General features: G+C 46.6%; 1 protein-coding gene across 4 annotated transcripts in view; it reads right to left on the bottom strand.

The window, feature by feature from the left end:
- The window catches only part of ARHGAP44 (Rho GTPase activating protein 44), a 142,819-nt gene that overhangs the window by 56,142 nt on the left and 70,328 nt on the right, over positions 1–16,349 (bottom strand). For all 4 annotated transcript variants that reach the window (XM_081219457.1, XM_081219458.1, XM_081219459.1 and 1 more), the window contains exons 2-4: positions 13,568–13,607; positions 13,084–13,188; positions 1,774–1,850 (exon numbers count right to left, since the gene is read on the bottom strand). In XM_081219457.1, coding sequence (XP_081075583.1) covers positions 1,774–1,850; positions 13,084–13,188; positions 13,568–13,607 — 222 coding nt within the window. The remainder of the gene's footprint in view (positions 1–1,773; positions 1,851–13,083; positions 13,189–13,567; positions 13,608–16,349) is intronic.

The following is a 16,349-nucleotide window of genomic DNA, read 5'->3' as shown; positions in this document are numbered from 1 at the left end:
GCTCCGTGACATGTGGGATCTTCCCGGACCGGGGCACGAACCTGTGTCCCCTGCATCGGCAGGCAGACTCTCAACCACTGCGCCACTAGGGAAGCCCGTAAACGTTTTTAACTGGGTCACTGAGGGTCCCTCATCCATGAAGTGTCTATTCGTATTTTTTGGTGATTTTTGTATTACGATCTTTTTATTTGTAGGAGTTCTTTATATACTTACAGGTATGTGTGTGGGTGTAGAGTAATATTTAAATTCTTTTTCAGATCTGCTGCAAATGTCACCTCCCAGGTTGTGGGTTTATCTCTGTATCTTTTTTTTTTTTTTTTTTGCGGTACGCAAGCCTCTCACTGTTGTGGTCTCTCCCGTTGCAGAGCACAGGCTCCGGACGCGCAGGCCCAGCGGCCATGGCTCACGGGCCTAGTTGCTCCGCAGCATGTGGGATCCTCCCAGACCAGGGCTCGAACCCGTGTTCCCTGCATTAGCAGGCAGATTCTCAACCACTGCGCCACCAGGGAAGCCCCTGAAAATATGTTTATTTTCCCCTTATTCCTGAATAAAGATTTAGTCTATCACTGAATCTAGATATCTTATATTTTCACTCACTACTTGAAGATACTCCTCCATTATTTCCTGGCATTTACTGTGCCTCCTGAATAGTCTGTTATCTGTCTAATTGCTCTTTTATACACAATTATCTCTTTCTCTGGTTGACTTTCAATTTTTTTTTTATTAATAGTGTGTAGTTTTATGACGATGTGTCCAGGGATGGATTTCTTTTGGTTGATCTCAATCAGGACTTTTGGTGCTTCTTAAATCTAAAGACGCATGTTTGTATTCAAATCTAGAAAAGGAAAGTCCAACCATAAATTTCCCCTTCTATTTTCTTCTTCAGGAGCGACTGCTACACATAATGCTGTATCTTTACATCCTGCCATCTGAGTCTCTCCATTTAATGCTGCCTGTATCCTTACCTCTTGTACTTTATTCTGTAAATTCTAAACTCCAGACCTCTTTAAGTTCACCAATTTCCATATCTGTGTGCAACTTCCAGTTTCTCTCAAGTAAGTGTTTAAATTATAATATAATTTGAATTCTTAAAAGTTCTATTTGGTTTTTCTTTGATTCTCCCTCTTCTTTTTTCACCCCTATTGTGTTTTGTCTTTATTAAATTCTTAAATTTCATTTTAAACATAATTACTGTCCATTTCCTTTCAGGTTGTCCATGCTTTTTAGTTTTTAGGGTCTGATTCCCCCACCGACTGTGTCTACTGATCCTCTCTGATGATGATTCTATATTTAGATTGTTTTTATTGTGAGCTCGAAATCAGCAAGCGTTGTTCTTCTGGGAATCCTATAAGTTCTGACATCTGACACGGAGAGATTTCATATTTGCTTCTGCTGGAGCCCAAGGGATTTCAAGTGTCCTTCAACAGCCTTCCCCGCCCCCCACCGGCATGCGGGATGCAGGATCTTAGTTCCCCTACCAGGGATGGAACCCGTGTCCCCTGTGGTGGAAGTGCAGAGTCCTAACCACTGGACCGCCAGGGAAGTCCCAACAGTTTCATGTTAACTTCTCCCCTTGGGAGCTGCTGCCTGCACAGACACTATGACTCCTGGACCTGGGGGCTCAATTTCTCACCGGCAACCTTTCCTTCTTCCCCGTCCAGTCTCCAGCCAGACCACAGGTGTCCTCACTATCTCCGTGAGGACTGTTAGTCCCCTTGTAAGGATGGGGACTCACCTAGATCTAGCACAAACCCATACATGGAATCGCCTTACCCAAGAAGCGTGTCGTCTCCCAGGACAGCTGAGCCTTCCACCAGACACTGAGCCAGTGTGGTCAAAGGCAACTTTTTCTGAAAAGGAAGAAAACGTGGTAATGAAAACTACTTCAACAGTCACCCACTTACACTAAAATAGCAAGAAGTCAAATACTTGCCTAGATATTACATTAGCTAAGAAACAAACTGACTTTAAAATATGAATAAAACCTAAAAATTCAGAGGATACAATGGTGGGTTAGACTCAGAGATGTCAAAATTCAGAAAATTAAAACGATTAAAGTTGCTAAGGTGGAAAATAAGGCTAAGGTTTACATGCTGCATTTTTTTTTTTTCGGTACGCGGGCCTCTCACTGTTGTGGCCTCTCCCGTTGCGGAGCACAGGCTCCGGACGTGTAGGCTCAGTGGCCATGGCTCACGGGCCCAGCCGCTCCACGGCATGTGGGATCTTCCAGGACCGGGGCACGAACCCGTGTCCCCTGCATCGGCAGGCGGACTCTCAACGTGCCACGAGGGAAGCCCTGCATTTTTTTTTTCTTTCTTTCTTTCTTTTTTTTTTTTTTTTTTTTTTTGCGGTATGCGGGCCTCTCACTGTTGTGGCCTCTCCCGTTGCGGAGCACAGGCTCCAGACGCGCAGGCTCAGTGGCCATGGCTCACGGGCCCAGTCGCTCCGCGGCATGTGGGATTTCCCCGGACTGGGGCACGAACCCGTGTCCCCTGCATTGGCAGGCGGACTCTCAACCACTGCGCCACCAGGGAAGCCCAGCCCTGCATTTTTCATTTCATTTCATTTCATTTCATTTTTTGGCTGCGCTGTGCAGCTTGCGGGAATTTAGTTCCCCAACCAGGGATTGAACCTGGACCATGGCAGTGAAAGCGTGAAGCCCTAACCACTGGACTTCCAGGGAATTCCCTACATGCTGCATTTTAAAATAAAGTAGAAAGCAGCAGGGAAAAAAGAGAAGATTTCAAACTTATGCTGAAGATTTGAGCCATGCCTTAATTTCTAAAAATCATCTCTCTCAAGAAGTATATTAGCCCCATTTTATAAATAAGGCAGCTTGCAGTCAAGGAAGAGAGGGAAAAATGTTCACACAGAATTACAATGCAAACAAAATAATCATCAAAATGAGGTATACTCCAAAGAAGACATAAAATGGCCAATAAGCACATGAAAAGATGCTTGACATCATTAGTCATTAAGGAAACCCAAATCAAAGCTGCAATTAGATACCACCTCACACCCACTAGGATGGCTATCATAATATTAATAATTTATTTTTTAAATACAAAAAATAAATATTGGTGAGCATGTGGAGATATTGGAACCTTCATGCTTTGCCAGCAGAGATGTAAAATGGTCCAGCACTGTAGAAAAGTCTGGCAGCATTTCAAGAAGTTAAACAAAATTACCATATGGCCCAGCGATTTCACTCTGGGGTATGTACTCAAAATAATTTGAAACAGATGGCTGAACAAAAACATGTGCATGATGCGAAGAGCAGCCCAATTCACAATAGCCGAAAGGTGGAAACAGCAAAAACGTCCATCAACAGATGAGTGTATAAACACAATGTGGTCTATCCATGCAATGGAATATTATGCAGCCATAAAAACGGAATGAACTCCCGACACAGATTACAACATGGGTGAACCCTGAAGGCATCACAGTAAGTGAGATAAGCCAGGCACACATGTGCACATAACATACAGCTCTATTTATGTAAGATATCCAGAATAAACAAATCCATAGGGACAGAAGGTAGATTCGTGGTTGCCAAGAGCTGGGGGGAGGGGGAAAGGGGAATGACTGACTAATGAGTATGGGATTTCCTTTCGGGGTGATGGAAATGGTCTGGAAGTAGATCATAGTGGTAGTTGCACAATATTGTGACTGTACTAAACGTCACTGAATTGTACTCTTTAAAATAGCTAAAGTGGTAAGCTTTATGTTATGTGGGAAGAGAGCGGGGGAGGGAAGGAAAGACGGAGGGAGGGAGGTGGGCAGGCAGAAGGACCACAGCGTGACCCATCTTCCCTCCTTAAGTGTCAACAAGCCCTCTCCTTCCTGAGCTGAAACCACCCAGCACACACGGAGAACAACAAGGGAAGAACAGCTAGATATCTGGGAAGTCCCTGGCGGTCCAGTGGTTAAGACTCCGTGCTTCCACTCCAGGGGACACGGGTTCGATCCCTGGTCAGTGTACTAAGATCCCACATGCTGCACAGCGCAGCCAAAAATTAAAAAAAGAACAGCTAGATATCCTCAGGTCTTCCAGTCCACACTGCCACACAGACAGCTCTTCAAACAGAAAGTGATGGAGCCCCTCCCAGCCCAGAATCTCCTGTCTTAGCACCCAGAGACCCTCGGCGGTAACTCGCTTACTCCCCAGCACGAATGGGGTACCTATCTGGGTACCACACCCGTGGTGACCGAGACCAGACACTGCTCTCATGGAACTTACATCCCAGGGCTAAACACAGACACTTTGAAGGAGACCCTTTCGAGAGTTGGAAGTGCCATGGGAACAGCAGAAAGCAGGACGATGGGCAGAGTGGGCAGCTGTGGGGAGGGGGCGGTAAGGAGAAAAGACTGCCCCCCCCGAGGGGGGACATTTAAGAAGCAAGCTGAAGGGAGAGAAAGTCAGCCATACCTCCAGATGACCTGGGAAAGAACATTCCGGGCAGAGGAACTGCAGGTGCAAAGGCCCGGAGGTGGGCTACCTAGCCAGCTCAGCTGGCTCAGCATCCCCAGCAGACCAGCATGGCTGGAGCACAGTGTGTGATGGGGGAGAGGTTGGGGGAGGGGGAGGGGTGGAGGTGGGATGGTGCGGGGCCTCATCAGCCAGAGGCAGGCACTGGGGTTTCATTCTAGGGGCACCTGGGGACCACTGAGGGCTTGTTTAAGAACAACATGATTGGATTAAAATAACTCAATCCTGAGACAGGCAACTGGATGACTTGAGAGTGGCACCAAGCTGGAGGTGGAGTTTTAGGAATCTGGTTTGAACATCCCCAGGAGACCCATGGGCTCTAGGTATCTCCGGGGAAGGTCACAGGAGGTAGACCAACCCCCAAGAGTGGTATGGAAGTTCCTAGGGTTCCTGGGGTTAGTCCAGGTGGAGGGGAGCCCAGGACACCAGGTGTCCTCAACGGGTCTAAACTATAACCCCCACCCTGCCCTGAGACACGTCCACCCCACAGAGGTCAGATCCCTTCCACTCGAGGAATCATCTTGCTACCCCATCATTTCACATAAAATGGGACATTGTTCTTGGTAAAAACGAGACCAGGCAACTAAATACTAATATATTCAAATTTAAACACCACTTTCTAGTTGTCCTACAAAGCTATTAGGTCCAGGTTTCCAGAGACTTAATTAAGGGCAGAGGAACAGTATCTTCGGAGAGCGTCTGCTCCCACCCTCACCTTTCAAAAAAAAAAAGCTACTTAAAGCACATTTTAGAAAAATGTCTAAAATGGTTAAAAAAGAAAAGGAGTTGTGCCGGTATAACATTTGTTACGCTCAGAGGAAAAGAATGGATTAAGGTATTAGAGCTCTTGACCAGGGGTAATTTTTTTCCCCCCGGGACGTGACGTTGGCAAAGTCTGGAAATGTATGTGATTGTCACGATGTGGGGAACATCCCTGGTATCTAGTGGGTGGAGGCCAGGGATGCTGCTACGCATCCTACAGTGCATCAGAAAGCCCCCTGAAACAAAGAATTACCCAGCCCAAAACATCGAGAGTGCTGAGGTTTGGGTTTAAAGAAAGGTGTTCAATCTGCAAGTTCCTAAAATATCTGAATAAGCAACCACTGAAGACGCTCCCCCCCCCACCCCGAATGTCGGATAGTACAGCCACACAAGACCATTTTGTTTATGCTAAGGATCCAGAGACCCATGATCCACCTGCCTTTCAGGCAGGACTCAAGCCTTTCTGAGTCCTTTTTCAGAATTTGACAAGGAAGCAAGGCAAGGGAGGATCTTGCCTACAGCAGATGACAGGCAATTTCTAATGGCCTGGAAGTTGGCATCCTTTGGAGAAATATGTCTACGAGTGGAGTTTTTCCAAATGAAAAAGATCAGTCCAATTATTCCTGTCAGTGAGTGGAGCAGAAAACCATGCCCGGGATGCCTAGCAGACTGAAGGTCAAGAACAGCACTTGAGGACCACGAAGCCATCGGTCTTGGAGGGAGGTGGTGAGGGGACAGCCAGGTGTCTGGTTTCCAGATTCACACAGGAAAAACCAGATGGAAATGGTATGACTGGAGGGGCCCTTCTCCCAAGCAGGGGGCCAACTTTATCTTCTAGCCATTTCCAGTCACTCAACATCCTCACTGAGGATTATGAGATGCTTTTAGGTGGAAAAGGGAGCCAATTTAAGTGACGAAGGACCACAGAACGAGAAAGTCATTCCTGTTTCAACTGCACGTTAATTCCTAAGATTTTAACATGGAAAATAAGATTTCTCTCTTTCTCTATCTCAAATGAATTCATTTTTGAAAAGCGAATGGTACAAAACTCAAAAGGTGCTGGAGGGTTTACAGCAGAAAGTCTTCTCCCATCCTTAACCCTCAGCCACTGGGTTCCCCTCTCCAGAAACCATGCCAGTGATCAGTTTTCTATGTATCCTTCCATAAATATTCTAAGAAGATCCAATTGTATATGTGAGTGCGTGTCCATTTTTAAAAAATATTTATTTATTATTTGGCTGCGCCGGGTCTTAGTTGCAGCACACGGGACCTTCAGTTGCATCATGTGGGATCTCGTTCCCTGACCAGGGATGGAACCTGGGCCCCCTGCATTGGGAGCTCGGAGTTTTAACCACCGGACCACCATGGAAGCCCCATGTGTCCATTTTTAATGGACACATTTTCCCTCACAACACATGATATAACCCCCTCTACACTTTGCTTTCCTTTTCATGTAGAGGTATCATTCATGTAATTTCCAATCAAGACATAGAGAGCTGCCTCAGCCTTTTTTCTTTCAATGGCTACACAGATCATTGAATGAAGATGACAACACGTATTTAAACAAGTCCTGTAGTGATGGTGAAAGGGGACAGGCCACAACCTAGGGCCTGTGCTTGTGGCCCAGGTGAGGCTCCTAAGAAAGCATTCACTGCAGGCGAGACACTGAGGGTGATGTTTGAGTGCTTGGATTCAAAGGGCACGGGTGTTAATGGGGTAAAGCCTCAATTAGTGGTGAGTCTTTGCTTGTGTAGATGCTTTAAGAGTCAAGAAATTGGGCTTCCCTGGTGGCGCAGTGGTTGAGAGTCCGCCTGCCGATGCAGGGGACACGGGTTCGTGCCCCGGTCCGGGAAGATCCCACATGCCGCGCAGCGGCTGGGCCCGCGAGCCATGGCCGCGGAGCCTGTGTGTCCGGAGCCTGTGCTCCGCAACGGGAGAGGCCACAGCAGTGAGAGGCCCGCGTACAGCAAAAAAAAAAAAAAAAAAGAGTCAAGAAATTAAGAAAAGGAAAAGAAAAGAAAAAAGAAAAGAATCAAGCGATTAGAAGGAAGCTACCAAAAGAAAAGAAGGAAGGAAGAAATGGATTAAGGTGACATACTTTCACGTCAAAAAGGGGATAGTGAACATCTATAATCAAAGGCGGGAGAATAGAGGAAGTTAATGGACTGCAACTCACTACAGACTACAAATTATTTCTATTTCTAAAGAAATGCTCTGAGACAAAGGAAAAGCTGAGGGCTCGGTAGACGCGGGGTACAGTGCTGATTTATTTAACCTAATGCCTACCCGTGACTGAGGTATTATTTCCTCTCTCCTCCACACTCTGCTCACCCCCACTTCACGTAGAAGGATACTGAATCTTTGAAGGATTCAATTGCCCACATGTCCAGAAAAGCTGCCAAAATGTGTTTCTCTTGTAGACGAGGGTCTAGGCTGAGAGAATCACCCACTATTCCGGGGACCATTAGCGCCCAGGTAAAGAGACCTTACTTAGCGAGCTTCACCATGACCAGTGGTTTTCCGGGTCAAAGAGAAGCTACTGAAATACACATTTCCCTGATTCCAGTGTGCCGAGAGATCCTTAAGAGTTGAGGGAAGGGGAGACAGAACGTTCCAGGGTTTGGAAGTAGTCGATCTGACTTGCCTGAGATGAGTGTTCTCGCTAAAATTATCTTAGGCATCGGCGGCACGGTTTGTAGGATGACTCAGAGACAAAAAGTCTTATTCTAATATCCACTCTGTTTCCTAAACATACACACACGCACACACGCCCCTCCATCTCCGAAAACTGCTGTCTACTGTCCACTAATCCAGGCAGACTTGCTCCTTGGGGCTCAGCAGTTCTCAGTGGTGATTTTGGACTAAAGGCGGAGCCCTAATAACAGCAGCAGTTTCTATTTCTTTACTATGTATTCATGTCAAGCACTGTGCTGGGCATTTACATGCATGACCTCACTTAACTCTCCAACCCTACTGGGCAGGAATTCATGGTTATTACTATTTTCCAAGGGAAGAAACCAAAGCATATAGAGGTAATTGACTTGCCCACTGTCAGGCAAAATTAGGAAGCAGTAGAGCTGGGCTTCCACCTTGGAGGGTCAGATCCCAGCCCTTAAACTCAGAGCCATCACGCTAAATTGCTTCCGTAAAAAATAGGAACGAGGGGCTTCCCTGGTGGCACAGTGGTTGAGAGTCCGCCTGCCGATGCAGGGGATGCGGGTTCGTGCCCCGGTCCGGGAGGATCCCACATGCCGTGGAGCGCCTGGGCCCGTGAGCCATGGCCACTGAGCCTGCGCGTCCGGAGCCTGTGCCCCGCAATGGGAGAGGCCACAACAGTGAGAGGCCCGCATACCGAAGAAAAAAAAAAAAAAAAAAGAATAGGAACGAGTCAAACTGGAGTGATGCAATGGGCAGGTTCTGTGCCTAAAATAGGCATGGGCCATCCAGTCGTGACACGTCTATTTTTAGTGCTGCCTACATGTGGCAGGCCGCATTCTAGGCATTGAGAATGCAGCCGTGATGGGAAGACAAGATCCCTGCTCCGGCGTAGCTCACATATTGGTGATGGGAACAGACACAGGAGCACATGAATGAGCAGGATGATTTTAGAGGATAACACAGGCTATGAAGAGCATGAAACAGTGGGACGTGACTGAGGGAGGGAGGGAGCACACACATCAGGTGGTAAGAGAAGCTGCACCGAGACGGTGACATCTGAACTGAGAATCAAACAGTAAGAAGTCGCTGGTGTGACTATTCACAACAGCGAAGACATGGAAACAACCTAAATGTCCATCCACAGATGCATGGATAAAGAAGGTCTGTTATATATATATATATATATATAACATATATATATATATATATATATATATATATATGTATACACACACACACACACACACAATGGAATACTACGCAGCCATAAAAAGAAGGAAATCATGCCATTTCCAGCAACACGGATGGACCTAGAGATTGTCATACTAAGTGAAGTAAGTCAGACAGAGAAAGACAAATACCATATGATACCACTTACATGTGGAATCTAAAATATGACACAAATGAACTTATCTATGAAACAGAAACAGGCTCACACAGAGAACAGACTTGTGGTTGCCAAGTGGGAGGGATGGACTGGGAGGTTGGGGTTAGCAGATGCAAACTATTATATACAGGATGGATAAACAACAAGGTCCTAATGTAGAGCACAGGGAACTATATTCAACATCCTGTGATAAACCATAATGGAAAAGAATATGAAGAAGAATGTATATACGTGTATAACTGAATCACTCTGCTGTACAGCAAAAATCAATACATCATAAATCAACTATACTTAAATAACATTAAAATAAAATAAAAGGAAGTTGCTGGCCTGAAACGCTGGGTAAGAATATTCCACGTGGAGGGTAGATCCCACATGAAGGCTCCGCATGGATATGAACAAGGCAAGTTCAATCACAGGTCAGTGCAGTTGGAGGATGATGATGGGGGCAGAGGAGGACGGTGGGCGGGGGCAAGAGCTGAGCTCAGAGATGCAGGTGGACGATGTACCATTAGGGACCAAGGGCCAAGCTAAGAAGCTGGGATTTTGTGCTACAGTGGGAATCCTGTGGGGGGACTGAAGCATCTGATTTCATTTTAAACACTCAGACAGTTGTAGAGACCAGATGATGAAGGGGCTGGGGGGGTCGGAGTGGAGACCAGAGACCCCGAAGGGAACACTGCTGTGTTCAGGCAACAGATGACTGTTGCGTGGACCGGGCTGATGAACGTTAAAGCAAATGGAGATTCTCTGGAGGAAGAGCCGGCAGGACTTAATGAAATGCACGTGGCGAAAGAATGAAAAGTAAGGATAAAGGATGATGCCTGGGATGTAGATCTGAGCAAGTGGGTGGATTAACAGTACCAACCCTTCTCTGCTAGGTCCTCCTCCTGTTAGAGCTTCAAATGCTGTAGTTCCTGGGGGGTCTTGATTCAAGGCCCCTTGTCTTCTCACCTGTATTTTCTTCCTGGGTGATCTCATGAACTCCCATGGATTCAACAAGTCCTCAAGCCAGGGACCTGGAAATCCCTCTCCCTCCCTCGTACCTCCACATCCATTCAATTGCCAAGTCCTGGTACCCTACGTCCAACATCCATCACATCTCCGACCTCTGACATCTTCACTGACCCCCATCGCAGTCCCACCTTGACTGAGCCCTTACCTGTCTAACTGGATCCTGACTTCCACCATAGCCCCACCCCATTTATCCATTCATCACACAATCACCAACAAATCTCATCCTGTTACTTCTGATTAACACACTGGCCTCCCATGGATCTCGGGGAAAAAGTCCTGATGCTGACCATGGTGAGACCGGGGGCCCTACCATCCCATCTCACACCCTCTCCTTGTCATTCCCTAACCTCTAGTCACTCGGGCCACCTTCATGTTGCTCAAAAATGCCAAACGCCTTCCCGTCTCTGGAAAATCCACACATCGCACACCCTAACCTAAAAGCACTTTTATCAGTGTCAGTGCTGCCACCTTTAGCTTGTCCTTAAAGGTCACTTTGAATTTCTTTTCAGTTTGATCATTTATTCAGTCAGATGAGAATAAGGAAAGACTGCTCAGCTCAAGAAATCATGGGCAGGGACTTCCCTGGCAGTCCAGTGGTTAAGACTTCGCCTTCCAATGTAGGGGGTTTGACCCCTGGTCGGGGAGCTAGGATCCCACGTGCCTCACGGCCAAAAACACCAAAACGTAAAACAGAAGCAACAGCGTTAACGTATTCAATAAAGACTTTAAAAATGGTCCACGTCAAAAATATCTGAAAAAAAAAGAAATCATGGACAAAATCAAGCACCTGTCATCTGTGCAGTGAAATCACTGATCTGTACGTGCCTGAGCTTATTTCTACTGCAGACTTCTTCCAGGTCCACTGAATAGCTGTCCAGTTCATATGGTAATCACTGCACCAGTGTGGCCTGTGCCTCCTGGCATCCCGGAACTCCCCGCGTGGCCCACATGCCCCCTCCTCTGGGGAAGTGTGAGGAACCAACTGCCTTTTCAGTGCCAGTCATCCTCTGACCTGTCGGCCTTGCCATACCCCAAATCTGCTACTGATTCATGATATTTTAGAAAACCTGGAGAGCCAAAAGCCTCCTATATAATTCGCAAGACTCTCAATCCAATTAAAAGCTTATAAATCTGGGTAACTTGACCTTATCCTCGAGAAATAAAGCTAGTAGTCATCAACCTACCAACACCAAAGGTCAGTTTCAAGACTCTGGTGCCAACAGTCAGATGCTACTCTTGATACCAAAATATACATTCCTGTTGACCAGTTATTTTATTTTACTTTATCTTTGGCCGAGAGACATGTGGGATCTTAGTTCCCTGACCAGGGACCGAAGCTGTGCCCCCTGCAGTGGAAGCGTGGAGTCTTAACCACTGGACCACCAGGGAAGTCCCTTGACCGCTTGTTTTAAAAACAGTGCTTTCTCCGGGCTTCCCTGGTGGCGCAGTGGTTGAGAGTCCGCCTGCCGATGCAGGGGACACGGGTTCGTGCCCCGGTCCAGGAGGATCCCACATGCCGCTGAGCGGCTGGGCCCGTGAGCTATGGCCGCTGAGCCTGCGCGTCCGGAGCCTGTGCTCCGCAACAGGAGAGGCCGCAGCGGTGAGAGGCCCGCGTACCGCAAAAAAATAAAAAAAAATAAAAACAGTGCTTTCTGGAACAAAAGGACGGAAGTGGGTCACAGGCAGGCCTGGCTACAGGTCCCACACATGGACCAGCTTCTGGAGTCCCATATACATGTCTGTTTGATGAAAGGGTTTCATGTCGAAAGCAGTATCGGAAACTCTGCCTTTAGACTGTCGGGCTCCCCTTGCTGAAAGTCCTGAGAGACACAGAATTATTTCCACAGACACTTTCCAAAGCTGTAAACATTTTATTGCTACCACACGTGAGTGGTTCCTGCTGGGAATATTAGGAAAGAAGAAACCAGGGCTGGGAAGAGAAAATGGAATGAAAGAGCAAGCAGAGCCTTTCTGGTCCTGCAGCTGAGATGGTGGAAGTATCAGGGCACATGCCATGATCACTTATACAAGTGAGGCCAAGAGAACCTGGGGGGCTCGGGGCAACTGCCGGGAAGAGAAGTGAACAAGAACTCCAGGCCAGAGAAAATCAAACAGACACCAAACACGTCGATCATAAACTCAAGGAGGAAAGAAACCCCCTAGATTGCATCTCCCCTGTAACAAAGCCAAGTGAACCGCTAAGAATAGCTTTTCATCTCTGGTAGACTTGATGGGGGTGGAGGGGTCAAAGGGAAGCAAATCTTCACGATTGTTCACCCCAAGGACTGCTCATTCGATGGAGTCACACGACGCAATGCTTTTAGTACTAATGCCCTTCTAGACAAAGACCCTGGAGCACTTTCATGTAGCAGGTTCTCTTTATTGCTTCATTACAGCAAAAACAATTTTCATAAGAGCCTTTATGGGCCACCTGTAACCTCCAAAACCACAGTGTAATTATCTTGCATGTGATCTTAAGATACTATGGAGGCAAATGGAAGCTGTGAACAAACAGCAGGGGTAAGAGAAAGGCGACGGCCTCCCTAACGCTGGGATCTCAGCACGCCCCTGCTCTCCTCAGGCGTTGCCCCTGTCTGGGGAGGACAAGGATGGGGACCAAATCTTGCTTGGTGAGGGTAGGGGATGCTTCAGGCAGGTTAAAGGGCACGGAGAGGTAGGAGGCACTGCCACACCACAAGACAATTCTCAGACACCGCCTGGTCCGTCAGCAGGCAAGTTTCACATCCCCCAGGGCTGGGAGGGCACTTACCGAGCGCTTGTCGGCCTCCGCCCCTTGCTGGCCCTGCAGACATGCCGTGAGCTTCTTGTGTGTGCTGTGGGAGACCTGCTTCACCAGCTCCAGCCGCTTCTCCACCTGTGGACAGAGCAGTGGGTGGGGCTCCTGGGTGAGGGGAGGTCAGAAGTGGGGTCACGGATCTGGACAATCAAGGGACAAGACTGACTCATGTTTCTGCAGAGACAACATCCAATGCAGGAGAAAAGGAAAAGGAGGGGATCACAGACTCAGGGACTCTCTGCTCACCATGCAATCAAATGCCTTCAAGTGTCTCCCGAAAAACCTCACCCAGACTGGTGTTCACAATGCAAGGGGCGATCATAAAGGATAAAAGCTGTGTCTCTAAATAGACCGGATGAGGAGCACTGGAGCAGCTTGAACAGCACCGGGAAGGGCTCGGCTGTAAAAGGGAATATGTCTTTGGCATCTATGAGCTACAGGCCAGCGACAACCTTACCTGAAGAAGGTCTTCGCTCAGAACTTCAGTCTTCTCTGCCCTAAAGAGAAAATGGAGAGACATATAGGTTAAAAAAAGAAAAAAAAAAACAAAACTAGGAATATAGTCTCATAATTACTCTCCACTCTCTCCCCACTTATAGAGAGATTAGAAAAACAGAGACATTAATAGCAGCTATTTTTTTTAAATTTTATTGAAGTATAGTTGATTTACAATGTTGTGTTAATCCCTACTGTACAGCAGAGTGACTCAGTTATACATATATGTTCAATATATTCTTTTTCATCTTCTTTTCCATTATGGTTTATCCCAGGATACTGAACATAGTTCCCTGTGCTACATAGTAGGACTTTGTTCTTTATCTATCCTATATACACAAGTTTGCATCAACAGCAGCTATTTCTAACAAGAGAAAAGAGAAAATATAGACAGTACTGGAATTTACTAGGAACCTCAAGGAACCAGCATTCCAGCAAAAACATGGTAAACCAGATGGTCTGAGGAGTCTCCTGCTACAGCATGGAAACTGGATGAAGCGCAACAAACACACTTCTTCTGTCTCCAGATTTTTTTTCCCAATAGAATTAAGTAGGTTCCCCCACCCATCCCCCTTGGTCTCCCCCAAACAAATAAGCAAAAGTAGCTTGAAAATCTGAGCAGACATCAATCAACAGCAAACACGGAGACAGCATTGAGTCCTGGTGACAAATGCAAATGCCACCACTGAGATCTGGTCACCTCTGTGAGCCCCCCCACCCACCCAGAAAGTGAGGGGCTGGAACCAGAGGTTAACACATTCAGGGAAAGAACTTGGATGCCGGCTGCAGTGTCCCAACCTGTTAGCAGCCCCTGTCTTATATCAGAGGAGAATGCAAATCTTCTTGGAGCAAAGTGCAAAGATATACACTCAAAAACACAACAGATAAATCAAAATATAAACTAACCCGCAGAAAGGAAAGAAAAAGAACACAAGGGACTTCCCTGGGTGGCGCAGTGGTTAAGAATCCGCCTGCCAATGCAGGGGACACGGGTTTGATCCCTGGTCTGGGAAGATCCCACATGCCGTGGAGCAACTAAGCCTGTGTGCCACAACTACTGAGCCTGCGCTCTAGAGCCTGCCAGCCAGAACTACTGAAGCCCGCGTGCTACAACTACTGAAGCCTGTGCGCCTAGAGCCTGTGTTCCACAACAAGAGAAGCCATTGTAATGAGAAGCCCATGCACCGCAACGAAGAGTAGCCCCCGCTCGCCGCAACTAGAGAAAGCCCGCACAGAGCAACGAAGACCCAACGCAGCCAAAAATAAAAATAAAAAATAAATAAAAATTTAAAAAATAAAATAAAATAAAAAAGACTGACCCGAGGAAGGAGGCAGGCTAACAGGTGAAGCTAATTTTAGGAAGCCTGGTATTTGGGGCCTCATCTTTGTAAACGAAAGAGCATTGTTCACCATCAAGACAATGAACACTACTATTTTCAGAGGATGAGTCATTCTACAGGATGATAGGCACCGTGTAGGTGACATCTGGGTACAAGTTATGTCTTTTCATTTTATTTTTTACACCAAAAGACTAAAGCAAAACAGAGCCTTGGCAAATGGATCTAAAAATTGTGCACTGTTCTCCTGATGGGCTTTAGAAGAACAATCACTGCCACCCACAAAAATCTTGATTGTCAGCGGTGTCATACATTAGCTTGTCAGGTCACAGCAGCATTTCCCAGAATGTGTTCCATGTAAAAACAGACTCATTAGACACCCTGAAGAAAAAGGTTCTGTGGACAAATAAGTTAGGAAACACTGAAGGCTATATTCTCCGTTAACAGAGTTTCATTAAAATATTAAACGCTCTGAGAAGTCCTGCAGGAAATTTAAATGGCTTAATTTTGGCTAACTTGTCATTTCCCAAATCTATAAAAAATATATTTCACATAACACCAGTTAACGACTACACCCTGAGTGCTGAATATAGTTTAGGAAACATGAAGATGAAGGTAATATTCAGTACAGGGCATCTTGGGAGACGTTCCCTGATATGCTACCTTGGAGTTCTGGCCTCATCACAGAAGGACACTTGGTTGGATTGAGAGCCAAACAATGAGGACTCTCAGCTGTCATTATAGAAGTCACGGAAGGAAACAGTGAGGCTGCCTTTAACGCAGAGATAGTCTCATTACAAAATATTTCAGACAAAAAGTCGCCAAGTTACAACACCCAAGAAGTTGTCCAATGCTCTCAATTTGTCTATCACTAATATTTTCAGCACCTGTTGCTCTCTTTCTATTTGCAGACGCTCAGGCTGGGTCCCATGGAGCAGCCATGAGATCCTTCTAACCGATGTCCCCGTCTCCAGCATCTTCCCATTCATCATTCACACTGCCTTTAGATAGTCTTCCTAAAATGTCCCTTTTACCTAATGCCAAAAGAGGTGCTCTGCTAAGTACTTTACAAACTTTATACCACTGTTTAAAAATGTACCTGAGATTTGTTTCAATCAGGTAGATAAGACATGCAGACGTGGAACTGTCATGAAGAAAGTTACACTTACAGGTTCCTAGAATCAGGAGGCATGGCACACCCTGCAGGGACACACAGGGATACACCAGGGCAGGGCAGGAGGCAGAGAGAGCTAGGGGACAGTGTGGGCAACAGTCTTTACTGTGGTTTCCACAGGAAGGATGGGTTGACAAAGCAAGCAAGCTGAGCAGGTTTAAAGTGGGATAATTTGAGTAATTTTGGTGGGCTCTGGGCTATGGGGGGAGGGCCCTAATAGTCCAGTGCTTGGC

The sequence above is a fragment of the Mesoplodon bidens genome (assembly GCF_964165515.1).
Source record: "Mesoplodon bidens genome assembly, chromosome: 19".
NCBI classification, from domain to species: Eukaryota; Metazoa; Chordata; class Mammalia; order Artiodactyla; family Ziphiidae; genus Mesoplodon; species Mesoplodon bidens.
The sequence above is the reverse complement of the archived record's forward strand: the minus strand, read 5'-3'. Positions and strand labels throughout refer to the sequence as shown.